The 26,101-nt window shown below is 40.0% G+C and overlaps 1 protein-coding gene across 1 annotated transcript; it reads right to left on the bottom strand.

Annotated features, from left to right (window-relative positions):
* Positions 1 to 4,124: 4,124 nt before the first annotated feature.
* Positions 4,125 to 25,095, bottom strand: LOC593686 (organic cation transporter protein). Its single transcript, XM_030994333.1, has 11 exons — positions 24,437 to 25,095; positions 15,783 to 16,052; positions 14,985 to 15,088; positions 13,395 to 13,549; positions 11,979 to 12,147; positions 11,296 to 11,434; positions 10,642 to 10,733; positions 8,621 to 8,829; positions 6,504 to 6,612; positions 5,476 to 5,685; positions 4,125 to 4,534 (listed from the first exon to the last, which is right to left on the bottom strand). The coding sequence occupies exons 1-11, from the start codon at positions 24,584 to 24,586 to the stop codon at positions 4,387 to 4,389; spliced, it is 1,755 nt and encodes a 584-aa protein (XP_030850193.1). The 5' UTR covers positions 24,587 to 25,095; the 3' UTR covers positions 4,125 to 4,386.
* Between the last annotated feature and the right edge of the window lie 1,006 nt (positions 25,096 to 26,101).

Genomic DNA, 26,101 nt, shown 5'->3' with positions numbered 1-26,101 from the left:
TTTGACCAATATGACCAGTATGGCAGCCCCAAGGATATCTCAAATTGATGAAAGAATATCATAATCAGATTCTCTGACCCCAAAAACCCCATAGATATATAAACTTTTATCATACTAGCCCATTTCCTTTCGTAACTACACTTGATGTGTAACTATCAGATGGCGGCCATTTTGGATTTGACCAATATGACCAGTATGGTAGACCCTGGGAGACCTCAAATCGATGAAAGAACATCAAAATCAGATTCTCTGACCCCCCCAAACCCCATAAATATATAAACTATTATCATACAACCTTTAACTCAGATGGCGGCCATTTTGGATTTGACCAATATGACCAGTATGGCAGCCTCAAGGAGATCTCAAATTGATGAAAGAATATCATAATCAGATTCTATGACCCCCAAACCCCATAGTTATATAAACTCTATTATACTAGCCCATTTCCTTTCGTAACTACACTTGATGTGTAACTATCAGATGGCGGCCATTTTGGATTTGACCAATATGACCAGTATGGTAGACCCTAGGAGACCTCAAATCGATGAAGAACATCAAAATTAGATTCTCTGACCCCCCCAACCCCATAAATATATAACTATTATCATACAACCTTTAACTCAGATCGCGGCCATTTTGGATTTGCCCAATATGGCATACCCAGAGGGTGCCCTTCTTGGCGTCCGGAAGAAATCGTAAAAGTATGGTAATTTTATAATCTACCTCTTGGCCAAATTTGGTGCTTTTAGAAGAATCTGCACCAAACAACCCCTATTCAGCCCTAACAGCCTCCACTATATTGACTATGTATACGTGTGGGCTAAAGTACGGACATTCGGTGCGGCAGGCGGACTATTGGTGCGAGACCTCTTCCGCACGGATTGTCCGTCAGACATTTGAGGCGCGCACGGAATGTCCGAGACGGACATTCTGCGCGGATAAAATCCGCACCGATCGTCCGCTCTCGATCGATCTCTAATAGTCGGACGATCGGTGCGGGTTACATTCTACGCGGTCACACCGGATCAATATGATAATTTACCAAATATATCATTAAGTAGGCGGTTTCCCGGCAAAATGTGTATCATCAGATTAGTCAAAACATATTCTTTCCCATAATATGAGCTTCCATTTCATTTTTTGAGAGGGGGGCGTTTCCAAATTGGTCTTTACCTTTAAATCATGTTCATGTGTGTGACGTGAGGGTTTAAGAGAGAGAGAGGGAGAGAGGAGAGAGGGAGAGAGGGAGAGAGGGAGAGAGAGAGAGGGGAGGGACATAGAGACAGAGACGGACGGGTGGGGCGGGGCAGAGGGGGGGGGGGGGTGTCGACAACATCAGTAGTCATAATTTCTTGGAGTTATATAACATAGTCATGACATTATGATATTATTGTGTAAAAAAAAAAAAACAGTGTATAGGCCTGCGAGGAAGATCGAAACTTTTAAATGCAGACAGTGAGAGTCACAGATGTGTATTTCTGTATACAATGTCAAAATGCCCAACTTCACCAATTCATGGCTATAATGTAGAGGCCTTTAAGTTGCCTTTCTAATATAGACAATTTCATTGACTTGTAGTGAATTAAATTGATCAATCAGATGGGTGATCAGAGAAGAAGACAAAAAGTTGCTCCGAACTTTATTGTCAACTATAGAAGGTCACGGTTAGGGTTAAAACTAATATTTAGGTTAGAATTAGGTTTATGGTTAATTGTGTGAAGGGTCGAGACTATAGGAATACAATTGGTGTGTATAGGAAACTGAGCTCTGCCACACTAATTATCAATTAGTGATATTGTGGCGAGAGTATGTGTCGCTGTACAACCAGGCCGATGATTAGGTTGTCATGGTGATCGTTTACGTGCGATACTGCATGAGGCATCCTTTCGTAATTAACTTGTTTTTCCGATCAAAGATCATAGTATCATTCATACAATGGCTCGTTAATTCAATCGATGTGACTTTGGTATAGTATAGTGAATTAATTAGATAAAGACGATTTTACGAAAATGCATGACGTATTTTTAATTTTTTTTTTTTTACCAGGCATCAGGAGCTTTATATAGTTTAGCCTTTTTTTCTTAGTTTTATGTGAACGAGTTTGACTATTGTATTAGGTTCATGGTTTGACCAAGTTTTTCATACTGTATAATAAAAGATTTTTAATATTTAAATAAGATAAGTAGTGTCCGTTGGAGGGAGGGAGGTGTGGGTGGGGGTAGGGTGAAGTTGACAAATAGACTTCTTAAACTATACAAAAAGATACTTTGCAAATGTTTGGTGTGAGCGGTTTTCCAGCCCGGGGGGGGGGGGGGGGGGGCTCACATATGAGGACATACGGGGGTGTCCCGCTCTAATGGGTCACTTTTTCACACAAAAAATCCCTAAACATGGGTTCCACTTTTAACAAAACTACCATTAAAAATGGGTCCGTATTTTCAAAATTCCCTAAATGTGCAAATGTTTTGAAACACACCCGAAAAACACCCGAAAATTGTGAAAAGTGGGTCTTTTTTCGAGAAAAATGACGAGGCTTGAGCGGCACACCCCCTTTTCAAGGTGGCCCCGCATCAGACTCCTGATTATAAGAACAGTACTCTTCGATGAGCGTCTTTACCTTGAGGGCGCTCTTCACAAGCTTTGAACTGTACCTGTTGACAACAGTAACTGTTACAAATAAAAGTTTTCTCTCATTTGCGGCATTAAATGTCGTCGCAACGCTCGCAATCTTGTAAACTTGAGTACATCTTCGTGATAGGCCATTAGACGAAGAAGGATATGAGGGGGAGAAGAAGAATATGATAATAATGAAATCGAAGAGGAGGAGGAAGAAGAAGAAGCTAGGAGGGAGAAGAAGAAGAACAGCAACAATGAGACAAAAAAAGGATAACAAGAACAAGAACCATTCACTGAAGCATAAATATACTCATATCAAAGTATTTAATGTGAAATGTATTACACTTACGTCGAGGTTCGAATCCCGACACGGCACTAATATCCTTTGGCAAGATATTAACCTGCACTTGCTACTCTTCACCCAGGTGTCAAATGGGTACCCGGTAGGATGCGACCGTCATTGTTGGTCAAACAGTTTTTGAGCGCCAAGTAACGCCTGGCTGGAATGCTTCCCAGGGAGTGGAAATTGTGCGGGCAAGCACTAAATCCAAAGACCGGGTAATAGTATATTTGTAAAGCGCTTATAGACATTAATTAAGCGCTATATAAAAATTATATTATTACTATAATCTGAAAACCCTGTTATTCGTGGTCTAACAGGTCACACGTGACATCATTTCAATAAACAAGAATACCAAAAAGTGTATTGCTTTGTTCGTTTTTTCATTCACTCTCATTTCAATCAATGAGAATGTTAAATAATTTCCTACACAAGAAAATTAAATAAATGGTTTTGACTTCTTTAGCTTCTTTCATCTCACTGATTCTATATCTCCTATTCAGGATTGTAAGTCTGCCTGGCTCCACAAATCAAAAATTGTGTTTTCTTATTTTCGGCTCGATTCCGTAAGATGTGCCCTTTATAATATCAAAGTTATCTTGGTCTGTATATACGCAGGCCTACACATTTATGAAGTTGCCTTATTTATGATATGATATGATAATTATATAAATATATAATAAAATCAAAGAAGAACATAACTTAATTCATCACAGATGCCATAAATTTACCCTAAAAATCTAACAGCGGTTTAATGCATCATTTTCATAATTTGTGAACGAAGTTTAGACGTTCCCATTGTTGTCTCCGTATAAACGAATTGACACGACGGAAATCTCATCATAATATCATTATTGTTATATATAATCATATTTAAGAGGAGTGGTTAAGGTCTCAACAGTCTGACAAAAAAATGTCAGTTTATTTTGTTGGATTGTTTAGAAAAGTATTTCAATAATGCGCTTTATTTGCCCTTCATACTAATTACATATATTATTTTGTGGTTACCGCTCAATGAAGTTTCAATGTTGAGCCGAAAGAATATTACAAATTAATGTCTGCACACAATTTTGCTGACTGTCCAGTTTTATAACGTTTCCACAAGCTCAAGGGGTGCAATTTTTCAATTTTCGAGGACCCAAACAAAACAAAAATTAGTGCTCATTTCTGTCAGTTTATATATTCTTTAACAATGTTGTCAATTTGAAGAAGAAAAAGACTGATCACTTAATATCTAAAATCCTGTCCGGGTGGCGTTATTTTTTTCTGCGGCACAGATTGGGGTTAGGTGCGTGTTGAGCCTATGGGAAAGTTTAGGGTTAGGGTTAAATCAAGACCTCTTTAAAAAAAAAAGCCCTAATCTGTGCCGCAGAAAAAAATGACGGGTCCGGGTGAGTCGCGAGCGAGTCCATGAAAATCACAGGGTTACATTAGATTACGTATGATGGGTTGACGTAGTCCGCAGTATCACCCTTTTCTTGTGTGTTGTTTACCCCTTCTAGTTCGACTCCCTTGCTCACACTAAGGATACCATTTTCCTTCTTGTCAGTATTAGCAATGTCATCGGCGGCCATTTTCCTGTGAAGAAAAATGAGATGAGAGATGGAAGAAATTACGATCTTTTGATAATTGTTTTGGCCTCAAACATTGCATGTCTGCATGGACATGGATCTAAATATTTTTTTCTTCCAATTTATGATGTATGTACGGGACGGGAAGAAAAAAGTCCAGAAGACGAGAAGATGTCGAGACAAAAAGACAAGACAAACTCCCTAGATATCGTCAATTTGGCTCGGTTTGGACGACGGAATACGAGAAGACGAGACACTGGATCTCGCCTACGGAAGACTTGATGAGGACGAGAAGACGCTAAGAAAAGATCTTAGATCTTTTCTACTTGATTAGGACAACAATATGAGTAGATAAGAACAGGCCCGTAGCCAGAGTTTGATTTTTTTTTTTTTTTCTTTTTTCTTTTTTTTGGGGGGGGGGGGCACATACATGTAATCGATCGAGGTCAAAAAAAGTTCAACCGATCTTGGATTTTTTTTGGGGGGGGGGGCACGTGCACCCCCCCCCCCCCGCCCGTGGCTACGTGCCTGGATAAGAATCTCGTCAAGTCGACCTGATGAGGATGAGGAGACGAGAAGATGAAATGCTGGATCTTGTCTTCTCATTCAAATCAAGTCGACTTGACGAGATCAGGATCTTGTTTTCTCGTCCAGCACATGGTGAAGTCGATTAGACGAGATCAAGGATATCGAAGGATATCGTCTCGTGTTCTTTTCTTCTAGACTCCTTTTCTCGTCTTCTCGTCTCGTCTTCTCGTCCCGTCTTCTCGTCCCGTCTTCTCGTCATTAATCCTGATTTATCTAAAACATTCAGGACTAAACTAAGTCATCATTCACAAAATGCCGCTAATTCTCGCTTCGTTCTGAACGAGCTTAGAAGCAACTATGGTGAGCAACTTTAATCTGCATCGCCGCTCCTGGATATACAACATTTTCTTTTCTTCTTACTTTCCGAAGTTTTCTCCCTCCGCCCTGGTCTCTGGCAGCGTTAGGCCGCGCGTCTCGGGGAGGAAGAGGGCCAGGATCCCGGCCAGGACAGCCACGGAGCCGTAGATCACCAGTGGCATGGGAGCCCAGAATTTGTCCAGTGTAAGAATCAGCGGTGCCAGCATGTTTGCTACCCTTGAGAACATGGAGCAGGTCCCTACAGCTACAGTCCTGCGTCAGAAAAAAAAAAATCTGTGCAGTCAAACCTGCTTTAGAAATACCGCCTGTCGATATATACAGACCCCATTTTTCGTTTCCCTATATAGAAAGTTGTCTTTCATTGAAACATGTATACCAAAGGAACCTGCACATTAAGACCATATGTATATAAAGACCGATTTTTTTTTTGTCTCCATCAAATTCGTAGACAGTCGCATTATAGTATTGGTCTGACTTCACTGCGATTCTGAGCCGATTAAGCTTTTCCTCTTCCAAGGAAGCATGACATCCCTTGAAATTTAGATTTTCTCAATCAATTATGACTATTCAGATCCTCGGTCATTGAGATTTGACACACTGTGAAAAGGTTGGGCAATATTTTTCCAACACTTTGCCCAACGTTGCGCCAATAGTCAACCCAACCATCTTATTGGGCAATATTTCACCCAGCGGTATTGGTAAACCCTACTTCACACGTGCATAATTATTTCGTATTTTGACCAACATTAATTTTTGGGCAAAAATAATGACCCTTTAACTGCCCGACTACCGTAGCCCACTTGTTGGGAGAATCTTGACCAGCTGTTGGGGAAAAAATACGAAACAATTGCAAAATATTGCCTAATAAATGATTGGCTTGAATATTGGCACAACGTTGGGCAATGTGTTGGAAAATATTGCCCAACCTTTTCACAGTGCATATTTGAATGTTCGTATCAAAATGGTGGTGCAAAATTCTTCCAAAATCAGATCGCAGGACGATCGTACATAATCGTATTTGGATCGCATTATATTGTGCGGTTCATGGGCTTTAAGATGTGTCCTCTTACCTAATGCTTGTTGGATAAAGTTCAGCCGTGTACAGATACAGGACACCGAACGATCCTGCGATGCCGAATTTACCAATCATTGCCACTGTAGTTAGCCATACACCCTCGGCTGAGTTTAAAATTGAAAAAGATACACATAATAATTGACTGATTTGGGGGTCACGATGAAAACTATTGCCCAACGCGATCCCAAAACTGTGCTGTGTACTGTACTCCAGTTTAAACCGGAAAAACCAGGATGAAAGCAGTTAATACTTGTTTTATGTACCGCATCCCAGGTGTCAATACTGAAAAAGAGATACATTTTAACAAATCATACCTGTTCAATGGTATTTTGTTTATTGAATCAATTTAAATTCACCAGTCTGAGAGTAGGCCTATATATTAACAAAATTTATATACCGTTTGTCTATTAAAGATTGGATTTCCCCTAAAGGAGATGAGGGCAAGATGCATTTTACATATTTTAAGCGGCACGTTTATAATTATTGTTTACGAATTCTTATCCTTCATTGGGGGTTATTATGTTATATATACATAAATGTATTCAATTGGTATAGTATTGGAAGAGACAGTTGTGATACGCGCATCTTCGCTATTGGAGGGAACTATTTTTGAGCTTGATGAAATGCCTGACTAATCAGGAGCAACTTCCGGTGACGTAACTGTCTCATTCAAGTAGCTATGTATTGATAGTATAGTATTAATGACTGCTTTGAGAGAAATAGTTGTTTATATACGCTCAAGGGAAGGTTACAATTGTGCTATTGTCCGAGGCGTGCCGAGGGCAATAGCCCAATTGTAACCTTCCCGAGAGCGTATTCAAACAACTATTTCTCGAACATTAAAGCAGTCATTAATACTTTTATATGCCGAAAAAAATTATGACACCACCTTGGCCTTTCTCTAGTTTATCTGCACGGTTTTTTTTTATGAGTGTATCTTTAAGAGTTTATTTCTAGTCTGACTCTAAGCAAGATATTTTTAAAAATTTGGGGGTTGGCCCCTGTGGGGAATATGGAGAAAAACCTGCTCTTTCATATGACACCTCACTTATTGAGTATCATCTTCAGGCAGGCACGGATCCACGTAGCGATATCTCCGGCCCGGCCCCCCCCCCCCCCCAGCCCCCCTCCCAAACTGTTTAAAAAAATAGGATAATAACGTAAATTTAACCTTTTTTTAAACAAAAAACAAAAGCGTCCCCCCCCCCCAACAAAAAAAAAATTAGATATATTTTCTCCCCCCTCAAAAAAAAATTAGTGGTTCTCCTCTCGAACCACCCCTACCCCACCTCCCCCCCCCCCCCCCCCGCTTATTCACCGACCGGCTGAGTCGGCGCTAAATTTTTCCTTAAAAAAAAATGTGCTCTTAGCCCCCCCCCCCCCCCCCCCCCCCCCCCCGCTTATTCACCGGCCCGGCCGGCTAAGTCGGCGCTAAAAAAAATAAATAAATAAAAAAAATTATCACGATTTGGGCCCCCCCCCCCCCCCCCCCCTCCTGTCGCCGGCTGGATCCGCCCCTGTCTTCAGGATCACGAGCAATATTGGTTTGAATCTCATTTTGGTAATTAAAACATCGACCAATTTAGCATTAGTGCGCAATGCACTTGGACTGCATAGATCTAGAGATATGTGCAATCTCTATGGGAAGGTTTTAGCACACACATTTTTTATGGAGAATTTCAGATACCTTTTGGTGTTCTTCAGAATTAATAAAGCCTTGCATTTGATCATCATCAAGAAGTTGAAATCTTGGGAGAGTTTCTTCAGCCATTTTTGCCTTGTTTGAAATTCAGTACGATCGAGGTTGCCGTACGGTCGTCTGCGCTGCGCTCTGTATTAAAAAAAATTGGTTAATTAAGCTAGCGACCAATTCTTCGCACACGTACACGTGTGTATGGTATCCGCGATCGCTCAAACCAGGTTTTAAGCAAGACTGAACTATTTCCGGTAACTTGAATTTTACCCTCGAACTATTACATGGGCGTGGCATTTTTCGTTTATTTAAGGGAATGGCTAAAACCATGACTGCAATTTCGACCAATCAGATGGCTGGATTTCTTAAGTTAGGTATATAATTCTTCCTAGCGCCCTCATGCACTGATGCATACTTACGAATGGCAGCAGTTGTCAAACAAGCCACGCCCCCTAACAGCACCAAGGTGACGAGACTCGGTTTCCTCCCGAAGTACTCGACGGTGAAGATCGTGAGAAGGTAAGCCGGAATCTCGACAGCGCCCGAGATCGTGAACGCGACGTAGTCATTGACGCCGAGATTTGAAGTGTTGAGTGACAAGCCGCTGTACACCATTGAATGGACCATCCTATATAGTAATAACATGATATAAAGAACCACCGTATAGATCTGTGTATGTTGACTTTAATTGGAAGTCTACACTGATAGACGTCTGGTATTAATTAAAGCCCCCAAAACGCCCCCCCCCCCAAAAAAAAATAAATAAATAAAAATAAATAAATAAATAAATAAATAAATAAATAAATAAAATTAAAGTTTGAGCAATATTCGACTAAAGAAAGGGAAAGTTATGAATTGTTGTAGTTGCCATCAACATAATCTTGCGATGTCTCTTCCAATTTTCTCTAAACAAGAAATTCCATAAACCGCCATTTTGTGTGATTACTGACGGACTATATATTTTTTTACAGCGATAATTATATTTAAGGTGCATGTATGATTAACAACATTCTAATTTTAAAAAAAGGACATTTCGTATGGGGAGGGGGGGGGGGCGCAAGAAACGTCACAGAACTGCCGATTTGTGTTTGATTGATCACAAATATTATGTCTAAAGAGCCATTTCGAACTGCTGAATTGTCTTAAAGGGAGTGTGTCATGCAAGACTATCTGTCGTTCCCGTGGCCCTACCCGGGGCCAATCGGGTATAATACGACTACGGACGATGCGACCGCAGCATTCGCGTGCGTGCAACATTAAGCGAAACCGAAGCGTGAGGAGAACTTCGGTCTGTTTCGCCAACGCTAGCGCGCACTGACCAAGTTTAGCGCGCGCTGACCCAGTTTATCAAGTCTATTCGTTTACGTGCAGTTGTCCAAAAAAAGACGTAGACGGCGTTAACCATTATTTGCCATGATACACTCCCTTTAACATGTCATACATTGTGTGAGATAATATTTCATTGCTCAGGCTCAGGGGCAGCATGCCCAAAAGCCTATTCACTACAAGACTTCGTTTTAAACACAGGTAAAACATAAATTATATACATATCAATCTGTAGTGACCTCAGATTTCTTACCGGTTCATATTCTATGAGTAACTGCAAAAGATAGGATGGAGCCATGTCATGAAAACAAGGGAAAGCTATAATTATAGCAGCAAGATTTTGAATTAATACGTGATCTGACCGATAAACTATGTCAGACTCTTAAAACCGAAGATATGGATTCGTGTTTCTATGTTTTTGTCACGAGCCTTGTAGCCGAGTTTTGGACCACCAGGAGTTTCTGAAGTTCGTACACAGAAAGTTTCAATATGAATATATATATATGTATTTTTTAATTTGATTTGGTTTATTGCTTTAAAAAAAATAATTAAAGACAAAAGTTAAAGGCTGTACAAATTTGAATTTACAAAAGATTAAAAGAAAATACTTCATAATTATGCAGTGGGGCAGCGGGAGTAAAGCATTACGGGCGCATTCGTGTTTTGGTAGGGGCACATTCGGTGCGAATGAAAGCCAGCTAACAAGGCCACCAAGAAGATGAGGGTGTCAGATAGTTTTGTAACTTTTTCAGATTGCCCTCCCCTAGCTCTCCATTTTCTTTAGTACACTTTCTTTCTTTGATTGCCTCTTTTGCCTTTTTTTTGGGGGGGGGGGGGAGGGGGGGGGGGGGAGGGGCGGGCAGAGGGTATTATCAATATAATTCATGTTAATTTTTTAAATAATAATTTGGATTTGAAGTGCAGTGTATCTTCAGCATAATCATAGTGCAATAAATATGAAAAGTTCATTATTGTATTATCATTATTTCATTAGATGTTTTAGGGTGTTTAGAAGCTTTCATAAGTTTTCAACTTCGCAGGCTGCATTGTATTTGATGTTACTGCCAATATTCAGAGGTTTTCAATGAAAATGTGTGTTATCATGGTAACTCACCAACTGAAGATAAGGTTGAGAGTTCGGAGGCATACTGTCCGAGTACGAAAAAGATCCAATATAGTGGCTTTGTTCTGTTCCCGATTTATCGTCTGGGAGGAAACATGAATATTGAGCCTTTTTAACGATCTATACATAGTAATGAACATCATAACAATTATATTAGCAACAACAATGATAGTGATACAAACAATACTGATTATCATCAATACTATCGTAAGAATAATGGTGATAATTATGATAAAAGTAACAACAATAACGATAATATTACAACACTACTAATATGCAGATCTAAAAGGCACTCTAGCCATGTGCCCCCCCCCCTTAACCAAAAAGGGGATGGGGTAGACGGAAAAATTGGGGATGAGGTGCTCGCTTTTTACACAATATTTCAACTTGTGCCTTCAGAGAACGGCAATTTCAGTAGCCTTGTCCATGATAGGCCTATCATTCATCGAAATGTTAGAGTAATGGATTTCGTTTTTAAACATGATTTCTATGCGATATACAAAAGGTTAATCCCTGAGATGATTTTTCGAAAGCCCTTGCGATCGTGTTTCTGCTACTATGATACAATTATAGACGTTCTTCCAACTGCGTTGTATGTTTTGCTTCGAGGCAGTGTTTTTTTCGAGAAGCATCATGAACACTTACTTCTTTTTTCTTAAACTCTTCTGTAAAAATTGGATCTGGTGCAGTCGCCTTGTTAACCTCCGCAATTTTTATTATGATTTTCTCCGCCTTTTCGTACTGCCCGACCGACATTAACCATCTGGCGGACTCGGGCATGAACCTTCAAAATGGAAAATTAGATTCACGATATAAGATATAAGATTTAAAACAAATTTAGGAACTGGAAATTTCATTGATGGGCAAGAAACAGCAGCCCCCTGCCCCTATAGAATGTATTCGTATTACAACAAATGAATCTGTCATTATTGTATTATTGATCTACCGCACATTCCATAAATAAAATCATAACAAATGCAGGCCCGTACGCAGGGTAGGGGTCGCACCCTAATTTTTTTTTTAATTAAAAAAAAATTGTGCTAAAGGGTAACCCCTCTCCCCCCTCCTAATTGAACGAAATAACGGTCAGCCAAACTGATTTTTGGGACCCCCCCCCCCCGCATATTCACCGGCTGGCTGAGTCGTTGCGAAATTTTCGGCGCGATTTTCAAATTTTTAACCCCCCCCCCCCCCCCCCCCCCCCCTCGAAAGAATCCTGCGTACGCTACTGAACAAATGGGATATTATGCCATAATAGCGCTATTAAACTGATCTAACTTGAGTTTCCAAACTTTTCTGAAAGGTTTTACATCTTGTTGGGGCCTTACATCATTAATAAGAAGAAAGGTATAACTGGTGCAGTGACAACAAGCTCTAACGTTCTCCAATACGGCAAGTAGAAAGCGATTAATGCTAGTAGCATGTATCCCAAAGAATATGGCACGCAGAACAGGATGCCGGCGATGTTTCTTTTGGACGGCCCCACGTACTCCGTTCCTTTAAAAAAAAAAAAGACGAACAAGAAAAAGGGGTAAAAAAATAAGTTTTAGGTTCTTCGCTTATGGTTGCTATTTAATTGGTTAGGTTAGGTTTAGAATTAGGATTCTTTGTAATGCTAGTTCAAAGTTAACGTGAACGAGTGCAGTAAATTTACCGCGGGGCATGATGTCATACAACCTATTCACTGGCGGATATTCTTAAGGGGGGGCTCATCCGGCCTGTGCCCCCCCCCCCACTCTTTGATATCCCAATAGCATTCCTTCCGGATTGTGTTTGTCAGAGATCCTTTTTATTTTAGCAGGAAGACAAATCTGATGACCATCCCCCCTTTTTATTGATACAAAATGTTTTTTGTATTTTGTTCCCCCCCCCCCTACTCCGGGCTGGGAAGGACCACATGCGCTTTCCCCAAATCTCCGGCAGACGGGTACATGTTCGCGTGACAAAATCCGACCCGTTTTGACTTTTCACACGGAGATATAGGCAGGTGCTTTCAAAGGGAGGGGACAAGCATACGCATACCCTAAATTACACTGAGTGGGGGCCGCGATTGTACCCGCGCTCTTTAAAAAGTCGTTCATATTACCCCTGACCTATCGTGCTTATGGGTGTTAGTGGTATTATAGGGAAATTCATGTAATGTGAAGCTTGAATAAAAAGTATCATTTTTTATAATACATAGGTATAAAATCCAGAATCTAAAAAATTAATTCTAAGTTCATATCTAGATAAGATAGCCCGTGGGGTGGCGGTTTCTTAATGTCACGGTCGGAGGGAAGTGAGGGGAGAAGTTGACGTGACTAATGAGGAGAGGGTGTGGGTGTGTGGGGGAGGGGAGTCTGAGAAGGTTCCCCCAGGCTCTCCATCGAATGAAAAGATTTTATATTATGCAGTTTAAAACGGGTGCAACCTAGACTCCCTCGGTTAAATAATTGTGAATATGGTATTCCAACAACTGGAATGTCAGGGCGATTAGGTTTCTAGTCGGAATAAGGACCTATCGATTCAAATCACACTACCGGTATGACTCCCTACGATTTTGAGCCGATTTAGATATTCCTCGTCCAAGGAAGTGTAAAATCCATGGAAACTTTAGTTTTATTAATCATAATAATTATTCTAATCATTGATCATTAAGAATTTAGTTTAAATTCAAATGTTAGTGCAAAGTGTTCCAAAATCGGATTGTAACCAGATCCTATTGTGTGGGGTGGATTTTATGGGCACGGGAGTATAGAACCTACCTAAGATGAAAAGAATGATGTATGTGGCGACACCCGCCATCCCTTGGAAGAATCTTAGGAGGGAGTAAACCCACAACTCTGGAGCAAAGGCGATGAGGACGCCCGTCACTAGTCTCACGATGGTACAGATCTGAAGAGTCCACCAGCGTCCAATACTGCATGCATTTAATTAAAGCGATACTGAACATGAAATGCTTAGCCCTAGCCTTCTGTTTATCACACAGCGCCATCTCACGGTCAACTTAATTGCCATTCTGTGGAAAGGTTACCATGGAAGTTAAAACATTACACGAAAGTTACAAGAAATGTTTTTACTCTTATCATGCCACAGGGCTAATCCCCATTGTGCCAAGCCCCGAATCCCTCCGTGCCAAGTTTATTTTGAGATAATCTTATTAACGCGATGGTTCTATGAATAGCGCGTGCAAAACACACAGCACAGTCCAATGAGCATGAACACTAACTGTCAATACGAATGCGTGCAAGCATACACAAGGCACTGAAGCAATGGCTCTCTCGCATGTACAAAGCACTATGACGGTAGCGTGCATGCAGTCTTAGGGCAGGCTATGAGTTAACTTCCGTGCTTCGTTTCCGTGTCTTTATATGGACTAACTAGTCTGGCGACTTGTACAGAAGAAGAAGAAGAAGAAGAAGAAGAAGAAGAAGAAGAAGAAGAGGAAGAAGAAGAAGAAGAAGAAGTGGAACCGACAGCACAGCGAGTAATGAGGCCACACTGTTACAGCTGACCTGAGATGGCGCTAGAGGTAATGCTTCTAGTACACGTGTGGCTTTAATAATGAAGAAAGACACTTTAGATAGCCGTTGCCTTAGAACAATTGTATGTAACCTAATAATAAATACCCCTTCCCTCCAAAAAAAAAAAGATTAGTTAGTTAATGGTAGAATAGATAAACCAAATTAATACCCTTTAATCTATTGATGAACTTGACGAAGAAGGCAATACAGAATTTATTCACAAAAAATAGTCAAGACTTGTGATTATCATTCGTCAGTCTCCATTTTCTAAATACATGTTTTGAAACAATATAGGGTTATATGATTATAAATTGTATAGCTGAGTTGTTAAGCTTTCAAGTTTCTCTTTGCAGAAGTTATATTCAAGGCTAAATTTCTAGAATCGTTTTTTTATTATTATTAATAGCAGCCGAGAAATTACCGTAATGGAAAACATGGCAGCATTTCACGAAACTGTCATTAGTTCGCAGACACAAAACTATTTTGTAAAAGTTGTTTTGTAAAAGTTATTTTAAAAGGCATAAAATAGTGATTCAAATCATTTATATTTTCTATTCTCATGGGAGATTTCAGGTTCTTGATGTGGAATTCATGAAAAATCTGATATCCTTGAAATTTTGCGTTTTGAATATATTTCAAAATAAGGCTACAAATGGCTCTCCATGATATTTAAGTCCAACTTAGAGTTAAGTTCGACTTCGAATCTTTGTGAAACACTCCCCTGTATGGCTGTATATATACATTCAAATACTCTTCAATGGGATTTCGGCAAACTCCTATATGCTTATGACGATTTCATGAAACGATACCTAAATAAAATGTGAATCTTACACATCGGACATAACTCCAAAGATTATCGACCCGGCTAGAAATCCACCGTAGTAAATTGTCTGTGAAATTTGGTTCAGATTCTCATTCCCACACACAAGTTCAAACTGAAAAGTAAACAGCGGAAAGAATTATAAAGTGTTAACATTTTTTTTATATCAATAGTTGTACAACAATACTGAGGTTTCAAAATGTTTTTAAAACTTGTGTTCCATGTAGAGATGATCGGGAGTGACTAATAGTTACAGATTTAAATACTAAACAGATACCCCCCCCCCCCCCTTTTCAATCTATTTTATAATTGTTATTATAGTAAGCCAGTTCACGGTTGCAGTCTGAGCATGAGCTGATAAAGTTCATTGCAGACCAAATTGTGAAATACACGGAGACACAATACTGGATAGGCCTACGTGCTCATAAAACGTATGTCATTATTGATTTATGTACAAGCAGTGCACTATATGATACACAGGTTGAAGTATTCTTTGAAAAGGGGAAACAAAGGCTATTTAGGTAGCACCTCCATCGTTGTAGGAGAGATATATTTCAAAATGTACAAAGTGGGACCTCTTCATGTTTTGAAGATCTGTGGATATTCGGGGTCATTTGGGACATGTGCTAACCGTGAACTGGTCCATATTATTATTATTATTAATATTTTCATCATTATCATCTATATCATCCTCATAATCGTCATCATAGTCGTTATTCTATTCCGCAAAGAAAGTATATCACAAATTAGAAAAAAAGGGCAAATCGTGGGGCGCTCTCTCGTCCACATAAATCTGACTAATTACTCACATCAGAGACGATCGTTGACTTGTACTGGCTATCATCGTACTCCCAACCCGCGTCGCAGGGGATGGTGCCGGTGCTCCCGTCGGTGTAGTTAGACGGGTCCATCCCCGGCCAGAATCCCACCCCTGACACGTTATATTTCTCACATTGGGCGTACTCCAGCTCACCATCTGACGTGTAGTTTGATGGGATACTTCCATTTTTCTTCGAGAGTTCGCATTCGGAGGCGGTAAGGCCATAGGCACTGCAGTCATTCGAGTCCCACTCAGGAACCTAATAAACCATGCCAATAAAAAATAACCATAATAATAAACCATAATAATAAACCATGCCAATAAAAAATAAGTAATAATAATAATAGTGGGTTCTTGTATAGCGCTCATGTCTGTCAGACTTGACACTCCTGGCGATCCCTAATATTACTATTATCCTTATCCTTATGCAACAAGATCTCAAAAAATACTGGCATTCTAAACAAACTTAGATTTCTCCCAAAATGTGTTTTAAGAATTTTATATAATACTTTAATTCTTCCTCATTTATATTACTGTTCTGAAGTATGGGCTATGACAAGCCAAACCAATCTGAATAGGATACTCAAAATGCAAAAAAAAGCCATCTGGGTAATTTCAAATTCACACTACAGAGCTCATTCGAAACCTATATTTTATAAATTAAAGCTTCTCAATGTATTTGATATCTGTAAATATCATATTGCAGTCTTTATGTACCTGTGTCGAAATGAATCTTTACCATGTGCACTTCTAAAGTATTTGAATTTGAATTCGACTTTTCATGATTATGAAACTAGAAATGCATCTAATTTCCACTTACCACAAATTAAAACAACTTTAATGAAAAAGTCAATATCTTTCGATGGTCCAAAAATTTGGAATTCCATTCCAATAAATATAAGAAATTGCAAAAGTCTTCAAACTTTTAAACGAAAATATAAAATGTATTTAATTGAATCTTACGTGCTATAACTCACCAGGCTCTTTACCCCCCCCCCTGTTTTCCCTCATTTTTTCATGCTTCTAATTGTACAAATTTAATTTGCCTTTTATTTATATTATAATGAGGGATGGGCTCTAGCATAAGGACCATACTCCTTTTTAGCTCATCCCTTCACTCCGATTATGTTATGTTTTTTTGTTTTTTGTTGTTGAATGCATGATATTTTATGTGTGATTATTCCGTATTTAATTGTATATGTTCTTGTATTTTTAATGATGAGTGTAAATAAACGAACTTGAACTTGAACTATCACTATCACTATCATTATTATTGTTCTTCTTATTATTATTATTACTAGTATTATTATCATTAGTATTATTATTATATTCAATAATAGAAATAAAATGAAATTATTATCTTATCATTCATAAAAGGAAACATAATAATAATTATAATAATATTGTTATTGTTATTATTACTATTATCAGACGTAGATGTACTAGTATTGTAATTGATAGTAACAGTAATAATAATGGTAATGATAATAATAATGTTCTATTATTATTTTTGTTTAAGTTATATCATTGTTAATGCTAAATATATTACTCATTGCGGATGTAGTATCGAAAATAATATCGCTAGTGATATTCGTTTGTCTCGCAATGTGGTCAATAAGGAATCTAAAAGTTCACGACGTTTCGTGCGCTATCTGCAACACTTCGTCTGGTGATAATAACTACTGTAAGCAAGGGTCTTTTATACTCTACGGGAGGACCGGCGGAGCGGTCCATAATTCGATCGATAATTGGAACAATAACGCACAATAGGCCAATAGGCCTGGTGCATTAGCCGAACCAGCGGCCGAACCAGCGGCCTGGTGATTGGTCGATCACCGTGTGCGTCGACCAATAGGCATTGTGCGTTATTGTTCCAATTATCGATTGAATTATGGACCGCTCCGCCGGTCCTCCCGTAGAGTATAAAAGACCCTTGCTTACAGTAGTTATTATCACCAGACGAAGTGTTGCAAATAGCGCACGAAACGTCGTGAACTTTTAGATTCCTTATTGACCACATTGCGAGACAAACGAATATCACTAGCGATAATATTTTCGATATATCATTGTTATTGCTATTTTCTGTATACGCTTTATATGTTTCCTATATTGTACATGCTGTATTTTTCTTGTATACCCTGCCAGTGACACAGTTGTGTATTGTATACTATTATGTCATGGACCTGGGTTCAAACGTTTATACTTCTTTGTTTATTACGCTGAATAAAGATGATACATATATATCATTATTGTCCTTGTTGTTGTTATTGATATTACTCTTGTCTAACCAGGGAAGCCTATCGGCATCAAATCTGTTCTCCCTGAGGGCTCTGTAATTATATTACTACCCCAGCTATTGCCAAGTACCCATTAACAACTGGGTGGAGAGTGGCAAATGCAGAAATCATACCTCGCCCAGCTGTGTATGATCGAATCTCTTTGTCGCCAAAGGTCGTTAGTTCCAGGCTTGGATTCGAACCCTCAATCCTTGGATTGGGCAGGTGAATGAACCAATGTGTCTTGACTCTCGACACCTCATTCATTATGTAATAACAGCTGTTTTCATTGTTTGGAATATAATATATATTTATATATATATATATATATATATATATATATATATATATATATATATATATATATATATAATTCATTAACACTTTTTTTCCAGATCGTAATCATCTCTGTCGAAAAATGTACGGATGGAGCCTTAAATTGTTACATAAAATTCTGTATAGTGCCTTGTTTGATTTTGTTTTTCTACTTACAGTCTTTGAATTACAGGCGCAACCTCAAAACAAACAAACAATGGATTTATGTCGTCAAAGATGAAGGGACCGGTTTCGGGCTTGGGCTTTGAATTTGAGGCGTAGTTTAGTGTAAGGGCTAAATAAAAGTTCATCCATGTTCACTGAAAATAATAGGTAATATATATATATTACATTAGTATATATCATCTTGTATCGTAAAATGATTTACGAATCCAACTGTAATAGAGCCTACATTCATGACTCGTATTTGGCACGTTTACAAGTCAGTAAGGTCTACCAATAAAGCCAGAGTAAATAGTATGACGTAAGATTGGCAAGTTTATCTTATCACTTGGTCCATAACCCGATCGTTCGTCTCTTTATAGGTCAAGAACATGACGGTAGCATAATCTGCACGGTGTCAACAAACACCATTTTTGTAATAAAATTAAATTGAATGCATAAATCTTTGGTAAGTGCCATGTTACAAATTATTGCATTCACCTGTAATTAATAATTGTGTTTTAATACTCGGAATGCGGATTACATACATTAATTGTTGATAGGTAGGACAAACTACCTATCAACTCGTAATGTATGCAATAGGCATTATGATTATGAAATACATGCTATTCGTAACAGGTGAATCGAAGAATTTGTAACATGGCACACTCATTTGCCACACTCAACCCAGGTGATGTAAATGGGTACCTGGCAGGAATTAATTCCGTGAAATGCTAGAGCGCCGCAGTGGCTGCCTTGCTAAAGCCAGGGTAATAATCGGGGCAGCGCCAGGAGCGTCACAACGTGACGGACATGTGCGCCATATAAGAAGCCACCATTATTATTATTATTATTAATAATACATATTTATGCATTAAATTTGATAACATTACGATAATGGCCGATTCCTATAGCATTCCACAAAGATTACGCGATGAAAGATAATGAAACTCAACATACAATTTATTTGTTGATATGTTTTCTTAAATTGTTCATCATCACTTATATATGGAGAATTAGAGAGGGGAAGGGTAGAAAGGGATAGGGGAGGGGAGAGGGAGAGAGAGAGGGAGGGAGGGAGAGAGGGGGTGGGAGAGGGGAAGAAAACATATTCATTTTCAATTCTGATTACTTTTGTTTTATTTATTGAAATATCATATCCAGTCTGCATGTAATTATCATAAAACAGCATCTACCACACAATTCCAACCAGGTACCCATTTACCTCACCTGCCGGGTCGTGTGTATGAAATGTATATTAATATCTTGCCAAAGGACGTTAGTGCCATGGCAGGCCCCGAACTACGAACCATTCTTCCATTCAATGGGGGAATGTGCCCCCGAACCCCAACTCTTCCCCATAATGCCATTGGCAGAGTGATCAGTGATGATAGTCATTATTAGGCCCGTCAACCCAGTGGGTTAGGCGGCAGGTTATAATCAACACTATAATAATAGCAAAGTACATTAACAATAATAATACAAAATATTCGTCATTGCAATTACAATAGAGAGAAAGGGAAAGTGAAGAGGTGAACAGGAGAAAAGGAGAAAAGGAGAGAAAAACAGAAGTGGTATAGTATCGAACATGATAACAGAAGAAGATTGTAACATTATGAGGAAGGAAAGATCCCCATACATGATACATTAATCCAGGAGCGTACGCAGGGGGGGGGGGGGGGGGGGGGTGGGGGGGGGGGGGGGGGGGTTGAACCCCCCCCCCTCCTTTCGTATTTTTTATGTGTGTATTTTGGACGAACCCCCCCCCCTTTGGTTTTTGGTTTTTGGTTGTTGTTTTTTTTTTTTTTTTTTTTTTTTTATGCCAATGGGTGACCTAAAAACGTGACCTTACCCCCCCCCCCCCCAACGGACCGAAAGGTCGTTGCGAAATTTTTGGGACCAAAAAAAATATGTCCTCTTACCCATGAGTTTTGGGTGTTGTGGTTTGTTCCCCGTTATCAGATTAAAGTCGTCTGCGGAGGGTGTCGTTATTATGTTCCTGTCTCCCCATTTGTATCCAAACTGATCCTGCTGTTCTTTCAGATATTGTAGAACGGGATTAAAACACATGAGGAAAATTGTAGGAGACAGGGGGTCCCAGGCGCGGATCCAGGATTTCTTAGGGGGGGGGGCCAAATTTGAAATTATGCGAGCCAAATATTGGTACGTAATGGTGACCAACAGTGACGTAATGCGGGGGGGGGGGTCGATGCAGGGAGGGGCGAGTTTCCCCCTCCCTCATCCGCGAACGCGGAAGTTTTGAAGTTTCATTAAATTATTAGAGAAATAAGACGATTCGTTGTACCGTTCTCAAAAATAATTCTCGTCTGAATTTAGTTTTTCCCCTCCCGCGCGAAGCGCGGAAAATTTTACGATTTATTAAATTATTACGATTCTTTGGAGAGTTCTCGACTCTTAATCCTCGTCTGAATTCAGGTTCCCTCCTCCCGCGCTTCGCACGGAAGCTTTTTAAGTTTACTTTAATCATTAGAGAAAGAAGACGATTCGTTGTACCGTTTTCGACTCTAATCCTCGCCTGAAATCTGTTTTCCCCCTTCCGCGCGAAGCGTGGAAGCTTTTACGATTCATTGAATCAGAGAAAGAAGACGATTCGTTATACCTTTCTCGAAAATAATCCTCGTCGCAATTTAGTTCCCCCTACATCACGCGCGAATCATTCGAAAGAAGACGATTTGTTGTACAGTTCTCGACTCTTAATCCTCGTCCGAATTCAGGTCCCCCCCCCTTTCCCGCGCGAAGCGCGGAAGCTTTTAAGTTCCATTAAGATTATGAGAGAAAGAAGACGATTGGCTGTACAGTTCTCGACTCTTAATCCTCGTCTGAATTCAGTTCCCCCCTCCTGCGCTAAGCGCGGAAGCTTTTACGTTTCATTAAATCATTCGAAAGAAGACGATTCTTTGGAGAGCTCTCGACTCTTAATCCTCGTCTGAATTCAGGTTCCCCCCCCCCTCTCGCGCGAAGCGCGGAAGCTTTTACGTTTCATTAAATCATTAGAGAAAGAAGACGATTCGTTGTACCGTTCTCGACTCTTAATCCTCGTCTGAATTCAGTCCCTCCCCCCCCCCCTCCCGCGCGAAGCGCGGAAGCTTTTACGTTTCATTAAATCATTCGAAAGAAGACGATTCGTTGTACAGTTCTCGACTCTTAATCCTCGTCCAAATTCAGGTCCCCCCCCCCTTCCCGCGCGAAGCGCGGAAGTTTTTAATTTTCATTGAATCATTTGAGAAAGAAGATGATTCGTTGAACCGTTCTCGAAAAATAATCCTCGTCGGAATATAGTTTCCCCTCCATCACGCGCGAAGCGCGGAAGCTTTTACGTTTCATTAATTTATTAAAGATTCGTATTACCGTTCTCGCCTCTGAATCCTCGTCTGAATTCATTCCCCCCCCCCCCCCCCTCCCGCGCGAAGCGCGGAAGCCTTTACGTTTCATTAAAGCATTCGAAAGAAGACGATCCGTTTTACAGTTCTCGACTCTTAATCATCGTCCGAATTCAGGTCCCCCCCCCCTTTCCCGCGCAAAGCGCGGAAGCTTTTAAGTTTCATAAGATTATGAGAGAAAGAAGACGATTGGCTGTACAGTTCTCGACTCTTAATCCTCGTCTGAATTCAGGTCCCCTCCCCCCCCCCTTCCCGCGCAAAGCGCAGAAGCTTTTAGATTTCATAATGTTATGAGAGAAAGAAGACAATTGGCTGTACAGTTCTCGACTCTAAATCCTCGTCTGAATTCAGGTTCCCCCCTGCCGCGCGAAGCGCGGAAGTTTTTAATTTTCATTAAATCATTAGAGAAAAAAGACGATTCGTTGTACCGTTCTCGAAAAATAATCCTCGTCGGAATATAGTTCCCCCTCCATCCCGCGCGAAGCGCGGAGGCTTTTACGTTTCATTAAATCATTAAAGATTCGTATTACCGTTCTCGCCTCTGAATCCTCGTCTGAATTCAGGTTCCCCACTCTTGCGCTTCGCGCTGAAGCTTTGACGTTTCACAAGATTATGAGAGAAAGAAGACGATTCGCTGTACCGTTCTCGATTCTTAATCCTTGTCTGAATTCAGTTCCCCCCCCCCCTCCCCTCCTGAGCGAAGCTTTGACGTTTCATTAAATTTTTAGAGAAAGAAGACGATGCGTTGTACCGTTGTCTATACTCTTAATCCTTTTTTAAATGTGTTCTTTGTCTGCTCTTTTTTCTTCCTACGTCCTCTTCCGATTTGGGGGGACCGCCCCCCCCCCCCCCTGGCTACGCGCCTGCGGTCAGATAAACACATTTTGATACCTTGTCCGACCCCGCAAGCATTTAGGGGCCCGCCTTAGGGCCCCTGGTGGGTTCCAGGGGGCGAAGCCCCCCCCCCCCCCAATCAGGGGTTTTAGGCATTAAATTACCGTCAGATGAGCATCTAAGGGCCCGCCGTAGGGTCCTAGGTGGAATCCAGGGGCAGAGCCCCCGGGAGCTTAGGGGTTCTAGGCATTTAATCACGGTCAGATGAGCATATTTAGATTCCTCATTAATTTTTAACACTGGCAGTTAACTATTGTTTCTTTCTTGCTCTTATTCTATTTTATTTCTCTGTAATATACTTTTTCAAAAAAGTGTGGGGGGGGGGGGGGAGGGAGCTCGAGGCTCCCGATCCCCGCCCCACCTTGGGCCTGACATGTAGGAATCTCAAGAATCATATTTCTTGCCTGGCTGTAAATTTAGTAATTTGTCATTCTCAAACAAACACATACAAACGTATTTACTCAAAAGTGAGGAAAAATCTCGGAATTATGTCATTTCTTTCCCTTTCCTTCCTTCTCTCTTATTTTTTTTATTGGGGGGGGGGGGTCAACAGCCTGGGAGGCAAGGCCCTTTCGACCCCCCCCCCGATCTCCTTCTTCCCCCTTTTCTTTTTTTCTTTCTCTTCTTTCTTTCCCTTCTCTCCTCTTTCCCTTTCCCTGCTTTTCCTTTCTTCTCTCTCTTTTTTTTTTTTTTTTTTTTTTTGCGGGGGGGGGGGGGGGGGGGGCCAAGGCCCGCTCGGCCCCCCCCCCTGGATCCGCGCCTGGGGGGTCCCCTTGAAATACTCCGCGCTTGAATTCGAAATATTTTGTTATCCATCCGGGGCCTCTTACCCTGCCATTCAATCGTGAATACAGCGTTTTATCAATAAAGTTATTGTCAGTAAGATAGGACATTGATCTTTCAGCAATAATCTGGTGGAAAAATTTGCTGATACAGCATGTTAACGAAATCATACGAAAGTTTTCTGGCTTATCGGTATCCCCTGACTTTAGATTCTGACCAACTTTCGGGCGGGTCACCAGAGTCAAGAATCTTGTTATACAGAGTTGCAAGGAAGTGGTGCACAGAGTCCAAATGTTTTATCATTTCGTACATAAGGCCATCATATCCAGGTGCTGACATAGCTTTTTTTCCCTTCTTAACACATTCTTAACATCTTTCGGTTTAATTGGAGTCATGTCAAACTCGAAGCGGTCAGGGGTATTAATATTCACATAAGGAAACCAAATCAGAGAACCGCTATTAATAACATTTGGTGTGCTGTATTTACCTCCAAAATAATCATTAGCAACATCATCAGAAAAAAATGGTTTTGTTGGTGCCTCATTGAACGAACCGGTACATGCAGCTTTCGAGAATTCATAAAAGTATTCCGGTATCTCTTTTCCATGTGTGATCTAGATTTATCATATTTCTTTTGTTTATTTTGTTTCTTAAAATACGACACAGTTTTGACTACCGCTCTGTAAGCCTTTCTGTCCTCGGCTGTTATAGATTAGACTGTGATTGGAGGGGGAGTGGATTCCAATGCGCCCCCATGGCTACGCCAGTGGTTTGATATATATTTAAATTAAATAAAACACTCTTCAACTTACCGCACACCAGTGATCTACATTAGCCCCTATAAACACAGTAATGAGGCTCTCCCATGAGGTGGTGAAGACCAGTATACACACCAGGCTATACACTCTAATCTGATACGGCCCAAACTCTCCAACAATCTTTAAAATGTCGTCAAACTTCATATTTTCCTGACCAAGAGCAAGAGCTTGACTAGTTCCCAACGAAACATATCATCCTATGGAAGAGTTCGTTTATCACAACGCTTTGTTACATAATACAGGCCAAAAGTAGGAGTATTAGTGCTGACCTCGTTGTTTATCAGTGTCCACAAATTAGAGTTGACAATTCAAGTTATGCAATTCAAGAAGATTATAAGGCGTGCTATTTGATAATGTATCAGGTGCCGATTCTGTTGACTATCTGTTGGTGATTATATTTACAAGGGAGTATTTTTTACTACATGTTGTACGGGTTTAAAGGGATAGTTGAGTCCTGTTTTCAGACCACAAACGCCTCCAAAGTGCATGGTCATTGCTCTTATTCTTATCTTTAATATTTTTAGTGCCCTTTTAGAACCTAAAATTGCTATGAAGGTAATTTTAGACCCCAAAATGTGTGAAATTGAGCCAATACGATCATATTAAGTCAGCTCCGCTTTCCCAAAAATATGGTGACCGTTAATTAATTATTTAATTAAAAATAACGATACATGGGCCGGCTGGTTGCGTAATGTAACCAACACGAAAATGCCAACAAAAAAGCCAACATCGGCATTGACTGAAATACGACGTAAAAGGCGCTATTTCGTTTTTTCCAACGGTTTTTTCAAATTATCTAATATTTGTGGTGGTACACAAGTATTATAAATCGTTATATTTATGGATATTTCAGCCGTCTCTGAACCGATTTTGATCAAACAAAGATGATTTCGTAATTTAAATTGTATGTTCTTTCTAATTTGACACTCAGTTTTTCATTATCTCACAACAAAATTATTTTGTGTAGCGCCCTCTGCCACAGAAATCAACTATCCCTTTAAGTAGTTTATAACATAGTCAAGTAGGCCTACTTGGGTTTTTTCGTTTGAAATCTGTGCGCACATTATAATTTATATACATATATATATATATATATGTATATATACTGAAAGGCGTGCTATTTGCTAATGCATCAGGTGCTGATTCTGTTGACTACCTGGTGATGATACAAAGTAGTGTTTTGTACTATATGTTGTACGGGCTTAAATAGTTGATAACATAATCAATTAAAGGGCCCATGACATCGAAATACAAGTGTATTCCTGTTGGTGTGCAGTCCTGCATACATCTTATATTTTGATATGTAAACTTCTGAATTTGTTTCATAGATTTTTAAATATTTTTTTAAATATTTGTTTTTCAAACTTGCTAAGCTCCACCCAAAAAAACTTCCAGATCTCTTTCCCCCTGTGACATCATCTGTCAGTCATCAATGAGCTCACTTTCTATACTGTTTTCAAAATTTAGTTCTCCATGTGTGTGTGTGTGTGTGTGTGTGTCAGGGGGGCATTGATTTCTTGAATCAGTATGTAGATGTGCGTAGGAGACATTTTATTGCAAATGTTAGATGGGAGCGGGTTTCCCGATGGCTCCGAACCCGACTCCTGAATAAAAATTTAAAAAATCGATGAGTTACACATATTGGTGGCACTCTTCACA

The sequence above is a fragment of the Strongylocentrotus purpuratus genome, unplaced genomic scaffold (genome assembly GCF_000002235.5).
Source record: "Strongylocentrotus purpuratus isolate Spur 01 unplaced genomic scaffold, Spur_5.0 spur5_scaffold_21, whole genome shotgun sequence".
NCBI classification, from domain to species: Eukaryota; Metazoa; Echinodermata; class Echinoidea; order Camarodonta; family Strongylocentrotidae; genus Strongylocentrotus; species Strongylocentrotus purpuratus.
The sequence above is the reverse complement of the archived record's forward strand: the minus strand, read 5'-3'. Positions and strand labels throughout refer to the sequence as shown.

Bases quoted from the DNA above. Each gene is read 5' to 3' on its own strand.
- LOC593686 (XM_030994333.1), bottom strand. From the start codon at position 24,586: ATGAAGTTTGACGACATTTTAAAGATTGTTGGAGAGTTTGGGCCGTAT. The intron at 8,830-10,641 runs GTGAGTTACCAT...ATTACTATATAG, and splicing joins CTCAACCTTATCTTCAGTTG to GATGGTCCATTCAATGGTGT. The intron at 5,686-6,503 runs GTAAGAGGACAC...TTTCTGACGCAG, and splicing joins CTTTATCCAACAAGCATTAG to GACTGTAGCTGTAGGGACCT.